At 38.0% G+C, this 16,063-nt stretch overlaps 1 protein-coding gene across 5 annotated transcripts in view; it reads right to left on the reverse strand.

Annotated features, from left to right (window-relative positions):
- Positions 1-16,063, reverse strand: part of RALGAPB (Ral GTPase activating protein non-catalytic subunit beta) — a 79,872-nt gene that overhangs the window by 17,451 nt on the left and 46,358 nt on the right. For 3 of the 5 annotated variants that reach the window (XM_070744917.1, XM_070744915.1, XM_070744914.1), the window contains 6 exons: positions 15,692-15,756; positions 15,449-15,581; positions 5,724-5,857; positions 4,198-4,380; positions 1,457-1,608; positions 935-1,122 (listed from right to left, as the gene is read on the reverse strand). In XM_070744917.1, coding sequence (XP_070601018.1) covers positions 935-1,122; positions 1,457-1,608; positions 4,198-4,380; positions 5,724-5,857; positions 15,449-15,581; positions 15,692-15,756 — 855 coding nt within the window. The remainder of the gene's footprint in view (positions 1-934; positions 1,123-1,456; positions 1,609-4,197; positions 4,381-5,723; positions 5,858-15,448; positions 15,582-15,691; positions 15,757-16,063) is intronic. The other 2 variants (XM_070744918.1, XM_070744916.1) reach the window with 1 other exon arrangement.

Here is a 16,063-nt window from a genome sequence, read left to right on the forward strand (position 1 = left end):
GGGGGAACCTAATATGCTCTCTCATTATGTATGTAAATAAATGTGGATAGTCTTAATTTAGCAGAGAAATGAAAGCAAGAGGAATAAATAAAAGTAAATGGGTTATAGCATACACATTTCTGAGTGATTGAAAACAAAAACATTTTCTGATGTGCTATATTTACAGATAAGTTGCAAGACTTATTCAAACAGAAATAGACTTAATTTGTATTTAACTGGCTTCTGTTCAAATTTCTATAATGCAACCCAGTTTTATCATGTGTTCTGGAGGCTCCAAAGTCACAAAAATGAGCCTTAAGAATCCAGATGAAATGTCCTAATAATGTAAGAGCCTGCTGGATTAGAGCAAGAGTCAGTCTTACCTAGCATTCTGTGCCTGAATGGTACCTAAATGTCTATGGAAAACCCATATATCAAACATAAATGGCACATTGTTTTCTACTCATTCTCCAGTAATCAGTATTAAAAGATTTACTGACTTTAATAATAAATGTTCTATACAGCCATGATGATTACAGCTTTATTCTCTTCATTTTCATAGCATAATTCAGTTTGCAATCTACTTTACAATATGTCTCTCTGAAATACCTTCATAAGGTTACCCAAAAGCCAATCTAAAAAGAAAATTTCATTTTTTTACAGTGTACTCTAATAAAACCTTGCTCCAAAAATAAGCTAGTGGATGAAGAATACAAGAAATAAAATAAGCAAACTCCTAGTCAGCTTTGAAACAAATCAAAATGAACCATCCTGAAACTGAATTATCATCTTATGTTGAGCTGCACTCACTATACGACCTAAATTTAATATGGCAGAATTTTGCAATATTCTACAGTTCAGGACAATATTCTATAATGCAGAAGAACAGTTTAATTAACTGCAAGCACGCATACACAAGGGTGCCTGAAAAGAGTTACACAATACATTTACTCACTTTGTTCATTCCCCAATGGCTGCTCTAACATTGCAAGGATGACACTGTTGTCCAGGACAAAGTAGCGGAAGCTGTACTTGTTTATAGAAGGCAGACGAGCATATTTAATTAAGGTGATCTCATTTACTAAGCTACAAGGAGAAGCAGGACCGCTGGGTGAAGGGAAAGCTCCAAGAACTTGCATGATGCTGTAAACCAAAAGAATAATTTAGTCAAGATATATTTAGTAGGAAAAATATTAGAATGTTGAAAGCTGCATAAATTGTACCTATGACATTTTTACTGCTGTCTTGCTGTCATAAAGCATCAAACAGTCTATCATTTTAAGTAATATAATCAAGAAAAGGATATTTAAAGGAAAATGAAATTGAAAGTATATTCTTTAAACCAAATAACTATTTCCAAGATTCTTCAGTTTTCAGTAAAACACTGTTTTGAGCAAATTCATTGTAGAAACATCAGTCAAGCTAAGAAAAATATTATACTGTTTTTTACAGGATTAGTTTCAATAATCTTTCCTACCAGGTGAGGGTAGCTTCAGCTGCATCCTTCACTCTCATGGAAGCAGGATTTGGCTCTTTATCTCCTTTGTACTTCGCTTCTTGTTCACTACTTCTGGATTTACTTCCTGAGATGCCCAGCTCCACAATCTCCAATACTTCTTTTAAACAGTCCTAAAAAAGGAATGCTGTACCATTCAGCTGTTTAACAAATAACACTTTAATAAAGAAATAAAATAACTAAGTTAATTAAGATATTAAAACAACACTATAAATATTCAGGAAAAAAACACAAGTGGATGAATGTAGAGTAAAATGAATAAACTGAACAAAAACAACAATAAGATAATAAGATTCTCAATAGAATAAGGAACCAAAAGAAGAATGCTCCCTCTCTGGATTGGTCCAAAAAACCCTGAAAGCAAGACCTATATTAGATTTGTGGTAGGTATTGTGCAGGGCTTCTGTTACATTTCAATAAATCTGAAAAAGTCTCAGAAGGATTCTGAATAAGTAGATAATCCATATGTGTGAATCACAGAAATCAAAACAGAGATCTTTTACATTGTTTCAATTTGATATCGGTTAGGTTTTTCACTAATTAGTTTCTTGGGTACTTTGCACTATTAGTTTATTAGGACAGCCACTGTATATTAAAAGCTCACTTTCCTGGTATTGATATCACCTGGATAATTTCAAGAAACTTTGTAATTTAACAGACCTTTTAGGAGCTAGAGGAGTCCAAAACAACCTACTACCTATGAATCTATAATGAAAAAACTCTTATTGGCATTATTTTTTACAGCTAATTTTTGGAGGGGGAGGATATACGATGCACATATATGTTAATCATAATGTCTTTTGTGATTAAAAACATTTAAGAAAGAACATGCAAATTACCAGAGTCTTAGTAACTGCTTTTTCTTTACCTGATATCCTGTGGTTTAACTGAGGCAAATGTCATGATTTGTTGTGGACTGCATATTTTGAAAACAAATTAAAGGATAATTCCTGAGGCAATTGTTGAAGGGTGAAATGTGGTTTTCCAATGAAAACTTTACATTCCTACTTCTATTATACACAGTGTAGAAAGCTATTGCCAGGTGCACCAGTTGCGGCCCTATTTGGACCGGGAGTCACTGCTCACAGTCACTCACGCCCTCATCACCTCGAGGCTTGACTACTGTAATGCTCTCTACATGGGGCTACCTTTGAAAAGTGTTCGGAAACTTCAGGTCGTGCAGAATGCAGCTGCGAGAGCTATCATGGGCTTTCTCAAATATGCCCATGTTACACCAACACTCTGCAGTCTGCATTGGTTGCCGATCAGTTTCCGGTCACAATTCAAAGTGTTGGTTATGACCTATAAAGCCCTTCATGGCACCGGACCAGATTATCTCAGGGACCGCCTTCTGCTGCATGAATCCCAGCGACCAGTTAGGTCCCACAGAGTGGGTCTTCTCCGGGTCCCGTCAACTAAACAATGTTGCTTGGCGGGACCCAGGGGAAGAACCTTCTCTGTGGCGGCCCCGGCCCTCTGGAACCAACTCCTCCCAGAGATTAGAATTGCCCCCACCCTCCTTGCCTTTCGTAAGCTTCTTAAAACCCATCTCTGCCGCCAGGCATGGGGGAACTGAGATACTCTTTCCCCCCAGGCCTTTACTATTTTATGCATGGTATGTCTGTCTGTATGTTTGGTTTTATAATAAGGGTTTTTAACTGTTTTAATATTGGATTGTTATACGCTGTTTTTATTACTGTTGTTAGCTGCCCTGAGTCTACGGAGAGGGGCGGCATACAAATCCAATAAATAAATAAATAATAAATAAATATATAAAATATATAGGTATTCCTCAACCTATGACTAAAATTGCCCTCGAAATGTATGTTGCTAAGCAAGACATTTGTTAAGTGAGCTTTGTCCCATTTTTATAACATTTCTTGTCACAGTTGTTAAGTGAATCTGGCTTTGCCATTGATTTTGCTTGTAAGGTGATTACAAAAGTTGGTCAGATGAATGCGGGACACTGCAAACATCATAAATGTGAAACAGTTGCCAAGCAATGTAATTTTGCTCATGTAACCACAGGGATGCTGCAATAGTTGTAAATGTGAAAAATGGTCCTTAATCACTTTTTAAATTGCTGTTGCAATTAAAGGAATGGTTGTAAGTTGAGGACTACTTGCAGTTATTACCACAAATAACTGTTTAAACAATACAGTTAAAAGACGAACAGCGGTAGATGCAAGCATTTCGTATTAACTCATCAGTAACTACAATACAGTAACATGGTTAAAAGACAATTACATCAACAGAACTGATAGATACTTGGCTTTCAAAATAAAGGAGCATCTTCTGAAATGGATCCAGACAGCCTTGAGTAATCCAACAACAGCAAATCATGGCCATAAAATGGCTTTTCAGCCATTGTGTAGCACTTACTAGCTATGGGCCACCAGGTGGATTCAAACTCTATGTTTAAAGTTTTACTGTACCATAGGGACTCTAGTTCCTATTTACCATAGGAACTCTATAACTATAGTTAAAAGCTTTAGACACTATAGACTTAATTAATGCTCTTGCTAGATTTTATATTTCAGGCTTATTTTAACCATGTTATTGTAATGTAAGTATTGATGAGTCAATACAAAATGCTTGCATTTACCGCTTTTCGCCTTTTAACTGTTTAAACTGTTTAAATTATTAATAAGGAGTAATTGTGACAAATAACTATGCTTATATAGAGAGGTATTTTCACTCACCTTTTCATCAAGGATGTCTGGATGTTCAGTGAGCCAGACACAGAGACACTGAAACGCTGCTACTATCATGGAATGGAGATCTCTGGAATGGAGAGGAGCTGGACGACTACACTGATACACAATGTAGCAGCACACAGAGCTAATTGCTCTCTTCCTATCTGAAGAGTCAACACCAACCTTCATCTGACATGAGAAGTATAAAAAAGTTGCTTAGCTTTAGGTAATCATTCTCTATGTTAAGTCTACATTAAAAAACCCTCAATACACAAGTGAATTTAACCCTGCTCCTATGCTCGGGTCTATATGACCTGAAATGAAATTTGAGACCCTGTAGATTATTTGTCATTTGGATCTGAAACTTGTGATTAATTGATTTTTCCTCATTTGAGGGTGAGGGGTTTTTTTTCATTTTGTTTACTTTTTGCTACATGCTGATTGTTACACCCAAACAGTACTAGTGTATAGTATATGCAAACACAACAACAAGGTTAATATATCAAACTATAGGATGCAATGCAAAACGCCCATGGATACTGTATTTTTATTTTCTTTTAAATACTTTTGTTTTTGTTTGTTTTTGACTTAAAGAGCTTTGTTTTTAACTGATTTTATTTTGTTTATTTCAATTCAGGTTTTTTGTAGCATTTTTTTTCTCAAGTAAGGAAAAATATGAGATCCTACTATGTGATACCTCATCATACGAATTTAATTGGTTCCAGGAGGAAGTTCGTAAGGTGAAAAGTTTGTAAGATGAAACAACGTTTCCCATAGGAATCAATGTAAAAGCAAATAATGCGTGCAAATCCTTCAGGAAAATCCCAAACTTTAGAAGGGAGGCGAACAGAGGGCAGGGAGGAGCAGCTAAAGGGGGCGGGTGGAAGAAGCAAGGCTAGGCTAAAGGGTGAATGGGAAGGAAGAAAGGCAAGGGGGCGCCCCTCCCTTTTCTTTCTTCAAAAGACACCGTTTCAGTTCCTTTGCAAGCACGTTGTTCTCTGCAAAATTTTTCCTCCCCCAAGATGCCCCTCCCTCCTCTCTTTTCTTTCTTAAAAAGACACCCTTTCAGTTCCTTTGCAAGCACCTTGTTCTCTGCAAAACATTTCCTCCCCCAAGCTGCCCCTCCCTCCTCCCTTTTCTTTCTTAAAAAGACACCCTTTCAGTTCCTTTGCAAGCACGTTGTTCTCTGCAAAATGTTTCCTACTCCAAGCAGCCCCTCCCTTTTCTTTCTTCAAAAAAGGGGAAGAAAAGAAACCCCTTCATCCCAGCAGCAGCTGCTTGGGTTCGTAAGGTGAAAATAGTTAGGAAGAAGAGGCAAAAAAATCTTAAACACCGGGTTCGTATCTTGAAAAGTTTGTTAGAAGAGGCGTTCGTAAGATGAGGTACCACTGTACTATGGAATAAGTTACATTGCCAGCTCTGCTAGACATTCCCAAAGGAGGAAAGCAATTTTGATACAGAAGTTAAAGAAAGAAAAACCCAAATCCTCCAGCCTGACACAAATAATTCTCAGAAGATTCTCTAAAGCTCACCTTTGCCAGACCAGAGAGCAGCTCCAATGCAGCTAGTGAAATGCTCATTTCCTGTCTCCACTGTGCGTTGAGCCTCTGTGTTACCAAATGAATGCTACGGATCAGGAGTCCAGCTGCAGTATCTGTATGAAGAGCTAGGATATAAACCCCAATACCACACACCACAGGGAGGGAAAACAACTAAGCATTAGTGACAATTAGCAAAGCAGTCCATCAGACAGAAGCTAAAGCAGCCACAATACACACAAAAAACCAAGTACACACTCCTCTGGGAAGTAAAACATTCAACAAGAAATAACTCAGACTGAATGTTAATTAAGGTAGCTAAGTACTAATCTAAAACATTGATCAATGCTGCTAATGATAAATTTGGCTAACCTAAATCTTCTGCGTGTTCCCAGGCCTTGCAATCGTATTTTTGTGATAAATTCTGAAATGTCATTTTTAGCAGGAACTAAAACTTGAGCAAAATAAATGTAACATTATTATGTAGCTAACAATATCCTATGTTTAGTGTTCTGTATCTAAATATTATCATTTTCCAGAAATGGAAAATTTTCTTTATTTGAGAAGTGAATAGTTCAAAATGACAAGTTTAAAAAAACTCACCTTTCCCCCATCAACCTTTTGTGTTGCAAAGTCTGGTTTTTAGTTTGCAATATTATTGTTCTGATAAAAACAGAAAACTTTTCCATGCTGGAGGCTTACTACTCTCACAATTCAATATTTTAGAATAGTCTATTACCTTACTGAAAGCATAAACTATTCCTAAATCACAAAATAAAATGCAACCAGATGTCTTTTCACAAAATATAACAGAAATACTGGTTTCTCCATGTTTACCATGAAAGAGCATCTTGGAAGCCATCGTAGGGTTAATACATGGCAAAGCACATCGAATGGCTTAATACCTCTTAGATCTAAAACTCCTGATCCGAAGTGAGCCAAAGCGCCAGAATGCTCTTGATCCAAACAATCATTGAATGAGGCAAAAATCCCTACTATCATCTTAAAACTCCCACAGAAATTGGTGTAAAAAATCCTTTAAAACTCCTCAGATCACATTTAAACTCCCATAGGATTAGATTTCAATCCTCCACCATTTTAAATCTATGTCAGAATTCTCCCACTGAAGCTACTCCAATATAACACAAAGGACAGGAGTAACTACATGTGGACGTATAGCCAGTACTACATGAGGAAGTAAAAGTCAAACCTTCCCTTTCATCCTACTACACTACTTGACTTTATCATCCATTGATTAATGATAATTTTAAAAGATATCAATTAATTATTAATTACTTGAATAGCAATGCTTACTTTACATTGTCCAGATGATTAATTGTGGTCTAGTTAATTAATAGTTAATACTTAAATAAGTCTAGATTGACTTATTAGAATTTAACTAATTAATTAGTTTAACTATTTTAATAGATGTTAATTGATTTGAGATACATTGTTTGCTGATCTATTGTTAACAGATTAATTCTTCATCATTGATTAAATGATAATTTTAAGATATTAATTGTATTAATTACTTGTGGAGAAGGGCGGCATACAAATACTGTATAATTAATAATAATAATAATAATAATAATAATAATAATAATAATAATAATAGATAAGATGCTCCCTATTTTGACCACTTGCTGTCTGTTTGATAGGAACACAGTTATCCAATCATGTAGGGGTCCAGATATGCTGTAGAATTTCAGTTTTAGAAGTAGTTTATCGTGAACACTGAGTCGAAGGCTTTACAGAAGTCTATGTAAATTATTGATTTACTCTGATCAAGATGTGTAGTCCATATGTTTTTGCAATGTAAGAGTTGCAGGTTACAGGATAATTTTTTTCTGAAACCAAATTGTTTGTTAGAGAGTAGGTTGTTAGTTTAGAGGTGAAGGGGAATGGATAGGTTTATGATTGATTCCATGACTTTGCATGTGATGAAGCATAAAGAGATTGGTCTGTAGTTTTCTACTAGACTGGGATCTCCTTTTTTGAAGATGGGATGACCGTGGCTAGTGACCATAGTTTTCGTAGGGAACTGGTCCTGAAGGATTTTTCAAATATTATGCTTAGTGGTTCAGCTATGGATGTGGGGAGCTTTTTTTAGGAAGAATGCACAGTACCTGTATACCCCAAGGCAGCGTACTAGGACCAACACTAATATGATGACATTACAAGCCACTGTGTTCTTTTCGCGATGATGTAAAACTCTTCATTACCATCAATAACACTGCTACCCTACAAAAAGATCTTGACTTTGTGTCAGAATCTGGCAACTCCAAATCTCAACCAACAAATGCTCTGTCCTACACATTGGCAAAAAGAATCGGAACACCAAATACAAGCTGAATAGATAAAAGCTTGCAGACAACCCTCACTCTGTAAAAGACCTTAGAATAATCATATCAAATGACCCAAGTTCCAAATCCCACTGCAACAACATCACCAAAAAGGTTTCAAGAGTTGTTAACCTAATCTTACGTAGCTTCTTCTCCGGTAATATCACACTACTAACCAAAGCATACAAAACTTTCGCCAGACCAATCCTTGAGTACAGCTCATGTGTCAGGAACCAACATTGTACTTCGGACATAAATACATTAGAAAGTGTCCAGAGAAACATAGAAACATAGAAGATTGATGGTAGAAAAAGACCTCATGGTCCATCTAGTCTGCCCTTGTACTATTTCCTGTATTTTATCTTAGGATGGATACAGTGATCCCTCGAGTTTCGCGATCTCGATTATTGCGAAACGCTATATCGCGATTTTTCAACCCGGAAGTAAACAACACCATCTGCGCATGTGCGCCATTTTTTTTTTCTATGGCCACGCATGCGTAGATGGTGGAGTTTGCTTCCCCCTGGCCAGATCAGCTGCTGGGTGGCTTCCCTGGGTCTTCCCCCTCTTGCCGGGGTTTCCCCTTTGCGTGGGCGGCGGGGAAACCCCAGCGTTGCTTCCCAGCTGAGTGGCGCGAGCAACGGCGTGGGCGGGCGAAAGGCGGGCGCGCGGACATTGGCACACGAGCGGTGTGGCGGCCGGACAAACGGCGGCCGCTCCTGGCGGCAGCACGAGCAACACGAACGGCATGGCGGCCGAACAAACGCACGAGCAACGCAAGCGGCGTGGCGGCCGGACAAATGGCGGCCGCGCCTGGCGGCAGCACGAGCAACACAAACAGCATGGCGGCCGAACAAACGCACGAGCAACGCAAGCGGCGTGGCGGCCGGACGAATGGCGGCCGCGCCTGCCGGCAGCACGAGCAACACGAACGGCGTGGCGGCCGAACAAACGCACGAGCAACGCAAGCGGCGTGGCGGCCGGACAAACGGATTCTCCTCCGACCTGCCCTCACCTTAGCTTCCAGCTGATGCTTCGATCCTTGGAAGAGGCCAGAGCGCCTTTCTGCACCACACTCTGCGCTCGGGTTCCTTTCCAGAAGATGGAAGTTTCTCTCTTTCCATCCTTTCTAGCAATACAATACTCGATGGTTAAAATGGTTTTAACCATCGAGTATTGTATTGCTAGAAAGGATGGAAGGATGGAAGTTTCTCTCTTTCCATCCTTTCTAGCAATAAAATACTCGATGGTTAAAATGGTTTTAACCATCGAGTATTGTATTGCTAGAAAGGATGGAAAGAGAGAAACTTCCATCTTCCGGAAAGGAACCCGAGCGCAGAGTGTGGTGCAGAAAGGCGCTCTGGCCTCTTCCAAGGATCGAAGCATCAGCTGGAAGCTAAGGTGAGGGCAGGTCGGAGGAGAATCCGTTTGTCCGGCCGCCACGCCGCTTGCGTTGCTCGTGCGTTTGTTCGGCCGCCACGCTGTTTGTGTTGTTCGTGCTGCCGCCAGGCGCGGCCGCCATTTGTCCGGCCGCCACGCCGCTCGTGCGCCCCTTGTCCGCGCGCCCGCCCTTCGCCCACCCATGCCGTTGCTCGCGCCACTCAGCTGGGAAGCGGCGTTGCTCGCGCCAGCAGCGGCGGCACGAGCGGCGCGGCGGCCGGACAAGCGGCGGGCAGGCGGGTCCTCAGCTGTTGGGCGGGGGTCTTCCCAAGTGCGGAAGTAAAAAACACCATCTGCACATGCGCGAGGGCACGCATGCGCAGATGGTGTTTTTACTTCCGCACCACTATATCGCGAAAAATCGAGTATCGCGAGGGGTCTTGGAACGTAACCCTCGCGATACTCGAGGGATCACTGTATATGTTTATCTCATATTTAAATTCAGATTTACCAACCATGTCTGCTGGAAGTTTGTTCCAAGCGTCTACTATTCTTTCAGTAAAATAATATTTTCTCATGTTGCTTTTGATCTTTCCCCCAACTAACCTCAGATTGTGCCCCCTTGTTCTTGTGTTCACTTTCCTATTAAAAACATTTCCCTCCTGAATGTTATTTAATCCTTTGACATATTTAAATGTTTCGATCATGTCCCCCCTTTCCCTTCTGTCCTCCAGACTATACAGATTGAGTTCATTAAGTCTTTCTTGATAAGTTTTATGCTTAAGACCTTCCACCATTTTTGTAGCCCGTCTCTGTAACCGTTAAATTTTGTCAATATCTTTTTGCAGGTGAGGTCTCCAGAACTGAACACAGTATTCCAAATGTGGTCTCACCAGCGCTCTATACAGCGGGATCACAATCTCCCTCTTCCTGCTTGTTATACCTCTAGCTATGCAGTCAAGCATTCTACTTGCTTTCCCTACCGCCTGACTGCACTGTTCACTCATTTTGAGACTGTCAGAAGTCACTACCCCTAAATCCTTCTCTTCTGATGCTTTTGCTAACACAGAACTACCAATACAATACTCAGATTGAGGATTCCTTTTCCTCAAGTGCATTATTTTACATTTGGAAACATTAAATTGCAGTTTCCATTGCTTTGACCATTTATCTAGTAAAGCTAAATCATTTGCCATATTACAGACACCTCCAGGAATATCAACCCTATTGCACATTTTAGAGTCATCGGCAAATAGGCAAACCTTCCCTACCAAACCTTCTCCTATGTCACTCACCAACATATTAAAAAGAATAGGACCCAGAACAGACCCTTGTAGCACACAACACTGAACTATCCAGGGATTAAGTCCAATCTTCACTAATTTATCTATCAGTTCTTTATGTGGAACTGTATCAAAGGCTTTGTTGAAGTCCAGATAGGCAATATCCACGGCACCACCTTCATCTAACACCTTTGTAGCATAGTCAAAAGAAATCAATGAGATTAGTCTGACATGATTTGCCTTTAGTAAAGAGATACTTGACGAGAAGAGCCCCCCACTCCTCTACTTGCAACAGAATATTTTATGTAACCAGACTTGAAATCCTAGGATTAGAAAGCTTAGAACTACGTCGCCTTAGACACGACCTAAACATAGTTCATAAAATCATCTGCTACAACGTCCTTCCTGTCAACAACTACTTCAGCTTCAACCACAACAATACAAGAGCACACAACAGATACAAACTCAATGTAAACCGCTCCAAACTTGACTGTAGAAAATACGACTTCAGCAACCGAGTATTTAATGCCTCAAATTCACTACCTGACTCTGTAGTTTTATCACCAAACCCCCCAAAACTTTACCCTTAGTCTATCCACTATTGACCTCACCTGATTCCTAAGAGGTCAGTAAAGTGTGTGCATAAGGGCACCAGCATGCCTATTGTTCCTGTCCTAATGTTCCCCTCTTATATATATAAATAGTGTTGTATCTATGTATATTACCAATATGTACTCGACAAAATAAATTTTAAAAAGAATCTATTTGTAGTATTTTTCACTAGGTTTTTTCTATATTTGTTGCACTCACATACATTATAAATCAATTCCTGGTCATTAATGGACTTTTGTCTGTATATTTTGAACTCACATTAATCAAAAACCCAATAACCTATGGGCATTTTGCATCAGCTTTAATACCATCATTGTGATTGATCCTTTTAGACCAAAAAGACGGAGCACAGGACAAACAGTTCAGATTAGAATTGTCTTTAGTTAGGAAATGATGTACCTAAATATGTTGCTAATGCAGTCCTTAGGTTAGAAGTTGATCTTGCCAGAGTAAAAGCTAGAATGTTGGATATAGCAACAATAAAGTACACTTTAGAGTCCATCCAGTTTCACCCACCTAATGCTAGGTAATAATTTTTATTCGAATTGGAAGAAAGTCTTTAACTGGAAAATCCAATTGTGTGGCCTATTCCTAGTTAATTTATCCATATTAAACAAGGATCAAGCTAAGGAATTGATTACACTATACCTGCAGGATCTAGTACTGAAGTTTAATCTTCTGCCCTACTTTGATATAATCACTGTATCTTATCTTTCTACACTGGTCTATCCTACATTCCTAGAAGGGGAATACTAACTATTCCTTTAATTTGCCAGCTTAACCTTTGTGGTATGAAAAACTATCACAGGTACGCTATAACACTGCCATTTTTATTTGGGTTTACATTTTTTTTAATGGTAATTTCTTTTCTAACAATGAATTCAGGGCAGTCAGATGATTACTTAGCAGTACTAACTGACAAAAATGTCTAGGTCACCTATAATACCACTATGTTTTATCACAGCTTCAAGAAGCTTCCTAGAGCACAACTTCCAGTCACAAATCAGGCTTGTTCTTTGTCTATTTTGTTAAGGCTGGGTTTTGATCATAAGGGAAGTAAAATTCTGCAACCTCATGTCCAATCAATAACATCAATTATGTAGTGGCAAATTGAGACTCATTTAAGTACATTACATAAGCCCTCACTAAAAAAATCACTAATTAAACAAGACTGGTTAATGCTATAATAAGCTGAAAAGTTAATTTCACTTAACTTAGCTACCCTGAGGCTATGAAATGTGCTCTTTAGTCTGGAAATACATAATGACTACTAATTTCAGGGAGGAAAAGCAAGAGAAAGGAGGTAGAATCTATAGGGAAGACTTCTAAAGTATTATTCTTGTACATGTTGCATTATTATGGTTTTATGTTGCTTTTTTATTATTATTCTCAGAATCATTTTAGTCACTGATGTGAGCCATCTTAAACAAGATAAAAAGTTGCCTCGAGCATGACTAGAACACTACATATGTATGAAGAAAATTAAGAATTTTAAGTTCAAAAGTGTTTCATGATCTTTTAGGTATTACAAGTCTTGCTATCATATGATTTTTGTAAAAAAAACCTTTCCCTTTGATCATTGGGCATTAATCTGATTCAAAGCTCTCTACGGAATACAATATAAAATATTCTAATTAAAAAACCTAGGTAGCAGATATCTGGTTATGCTTTTCCTAAAAGTCCCATTGCATTTGTTTCATTATACAGGTAGAGCAAAGTATATTTAAAAGCAGTTGAGACTGAAATATACTTGAAAACTTATGCTCATGAGATAGTTATATTGTTTCTCAGCTGGAACTATATGTGATATCCTATCAGTTTCTTTAATAGAGTACAGTAGTACTGTAGAAGAATTTTATGAATTTTTAATGGATTTAAATTTTTCAATGGCTTTAACAGATTTAAGTCCCCTTTGAAAACCCGTGAAGTAGCGAATTCACAAAAGATGAACCGCGAGGTAGCGAGGGATTACTGTAAATTATTGGTTTTGGTCAATGAAAAAAAATCACTTTATTTTATATTACTCAGCTATTGAAAGAAGGGTTGCCTAAAAATACCAAAATATAGCACATACACTAATAGCATCATTGTTAGGTGAACCAGGGGGCTGTCAAAATAACCCAGCATATCCAATAGGCACTTTATGCCATTTTCTGCCTGAAAAGAGCACAAAACTTTGCAAATCATGGTCACGTGATCATAGGACACTGCAACTAGTTGTAAATGTGAGCCTGCTACCAACTGCCTGAAATGCAATTATGGGACTCTGTGTGTGTGTGTGCGTGTGCACACACGCGTGCATGCAGCTGTAACTTCAAGGGTAGGTCAGAAGTAGCATTTTAAGTATCTGTTGCAACTTCAAATAGTTTTTAAGCTCTGAGGACTATCTGTAATGGAAATAATATTACTCCAGATAGTTAAGATTTCATAATGACATTATATGTAATTTTTTTATTTTCTTTGTTCTCTTCAGTTATTTTTCTCCTCTGTATTCATGCTAAAGTAATGAAAAAAATATTTTAAAAAGTATACAGGACTTCAAAGTTTAATCAGATAACATACAGCATTCCTCCATAAAAACACGAAACATTAGTGTGAGGTTCACACACTGAAATAATTAACTGTCTGATAAGTCATGTAGGAAGAGTAACCTATCTGATGCTTCACCTAAAAGTGATGGTTTTACAATATCCTTAGTAATAGAAAGGGATTCAGATGGATAATTAAGATATGCAAAGAGTTGCCTGTCTGGTCGATTTATCACAAGTGCCTTTTGGGTTCTTAGGAAAGATGACTGGAATCTCTAACTTTATTAAAGAAGCTGATCTTCAATTGGAATTAGTTTATCAGATTCAGAAATCTGTAACCTCAGACAACAAAGCATATGAAAACAAGCTTTTCTAGTCAAAAGTGTTATTCCGGCTTTCAGTTACCACAGAAAAGTATGCCAGAATGTTCTAAATGAGACAAATATGCCAGATCCTGAAGTGAATTTTACAATGAAAATAGTTAGGCACAACAATGATCTTCAAATGTAGTGGAAACACATAAAACATACATATCCGTGCACATATATTTTATATACATTTTGATTAATATTGATTAATGAATCTTGGGGTTCTCAGACTAGTTCAAGAACAAGTATACATTTAGCGCAATAAATACAAACAGAGGTGGTCAAAAAACTGAAATCAAAGCAAAGATTTGGAAACTGCAACATCTAGTGAAGTTATTTCCCTCAATTACATCAACATTAGATTATTCCAACACAATACATGGGGCCACAAAACAAGACTGAATATTATACACATTTTAGTGGCATTCTGAAGGCTGTAAATAATGATCAGAATGAAATCATCTTTTCAGAATGAAAAAATAACACCACTGAAAGAGTGGTTTGTGGAAAGGAGCACAACAAAATAGATAGAAAAACTATTCTAAAACTAAAAACCTCCAAAACAGGGCTGCTCTGGGGGAAAAGAGGAGGCAGAATCCCTTCAGTTATACAAAATAAAGGTAGAATATAAATCTGCCAAAGTGCAGATTTATATTCTGCACAAAAAAGCAAAAATACCAATTGTTATCCAATAACTTTTCCCCTCTGTCCCTTATAATGACAATTATTTATTTATTAGCATCATTTATATTTATATCTGCCCTCTTCCAAGACTCAGTCTACTTACAGAGTCATACCCTAAAACAGTGTTTCCCAATCTTGGCAACTTGAATGCTGGCTGGAGAATTCTGGGAGTTGAAGTCTAGATATCTTCAAGTTGCCAAGGTTGGGAAACACTGCCCTAAAATACATATCCTAAAAAGCTATCTGTATAAACACCAAACAAAATAAACTAAACCAGATCTGTTGAAAAGCAATTGTTACCTCCTCCATCACCCAAATGCTTGCTGGAACATAATAAAACTGCTGAATTTTGCTAGTTTACAAAAATTATGCGTTTTATCCTTTCTTCCCAATTACAAAGTGTAAATTATTTAAAACCTTTCAGATGCCACTTTAAATAAAATGGAATTTGTATGCTGGGGCTTTGGGTTGTTGTTGGGTTGTGGTTTTTTTTTTTGCAATTATTAAGGTAGCCAATCTCACCATAATCTCTCAGCAGAGCTTGTGCAGGTCTCTCACTGTCAGGAGTTGTTGGCTCTGTGCTTCCTCCACTTGCAGTGCTAATCCCACTGTTAGTGCGGCTGTGACTTTTCAGGACAAGATTCTCACCACCATTCTGTTAATTTAGAAATCAGGCTTGGATGAAGCGGCTATTCTCAGAAAACCTTTGTGCTTATTGGATAATTTGCTTTGACTCACCAAAGCAACTCTTCTTAAAAATCTTACCGTTTCCATCTGGCAACCAATGGCTTCTAAAAGTGCTGAATCTTGCACAATGTTCAGCATCGCACCTGTAAAGGAAGATTTAAGATATGACAATATTTTTACAGTTAATTTTTCTGTCTGTGTGACCTTATTTCTAATGATATTTGTTTTCACTGTCATTTTGTGAAAAATCTATGCAACAAGTAATTCTAGGACATTTTTGCACGGGAAGGCATTGCATCCAATTTTTGAAAATTAGACATTTCATTTCAGATTCACATTTACCAACTTCAGATTTCAGGTCAAGTCTACTATATCCCTAGGGGAATTTTGGGGGTGTGGGGTAGATATTATCCATCATTATTTTTTTCTTTTGTGCACTGTTCACTGAAT

This window comes from Erythrolamprus reginae, chromosome 3, assembly GCF_031021105.1.
Source record: "Erythrolamprus reginae isolate rEryReg1 chromosome 3, rEryReg1.hap1, whole genome shotgun sequence".
In the NCBI taxonomy this organism is placed as follows: domain Eukaryota; kingdom Metazoa; phylum Chordata; class Lepidosauria; order Squamata; family Dipsadidae; genus Erythrolamprus; species Erythrolamprus reginae.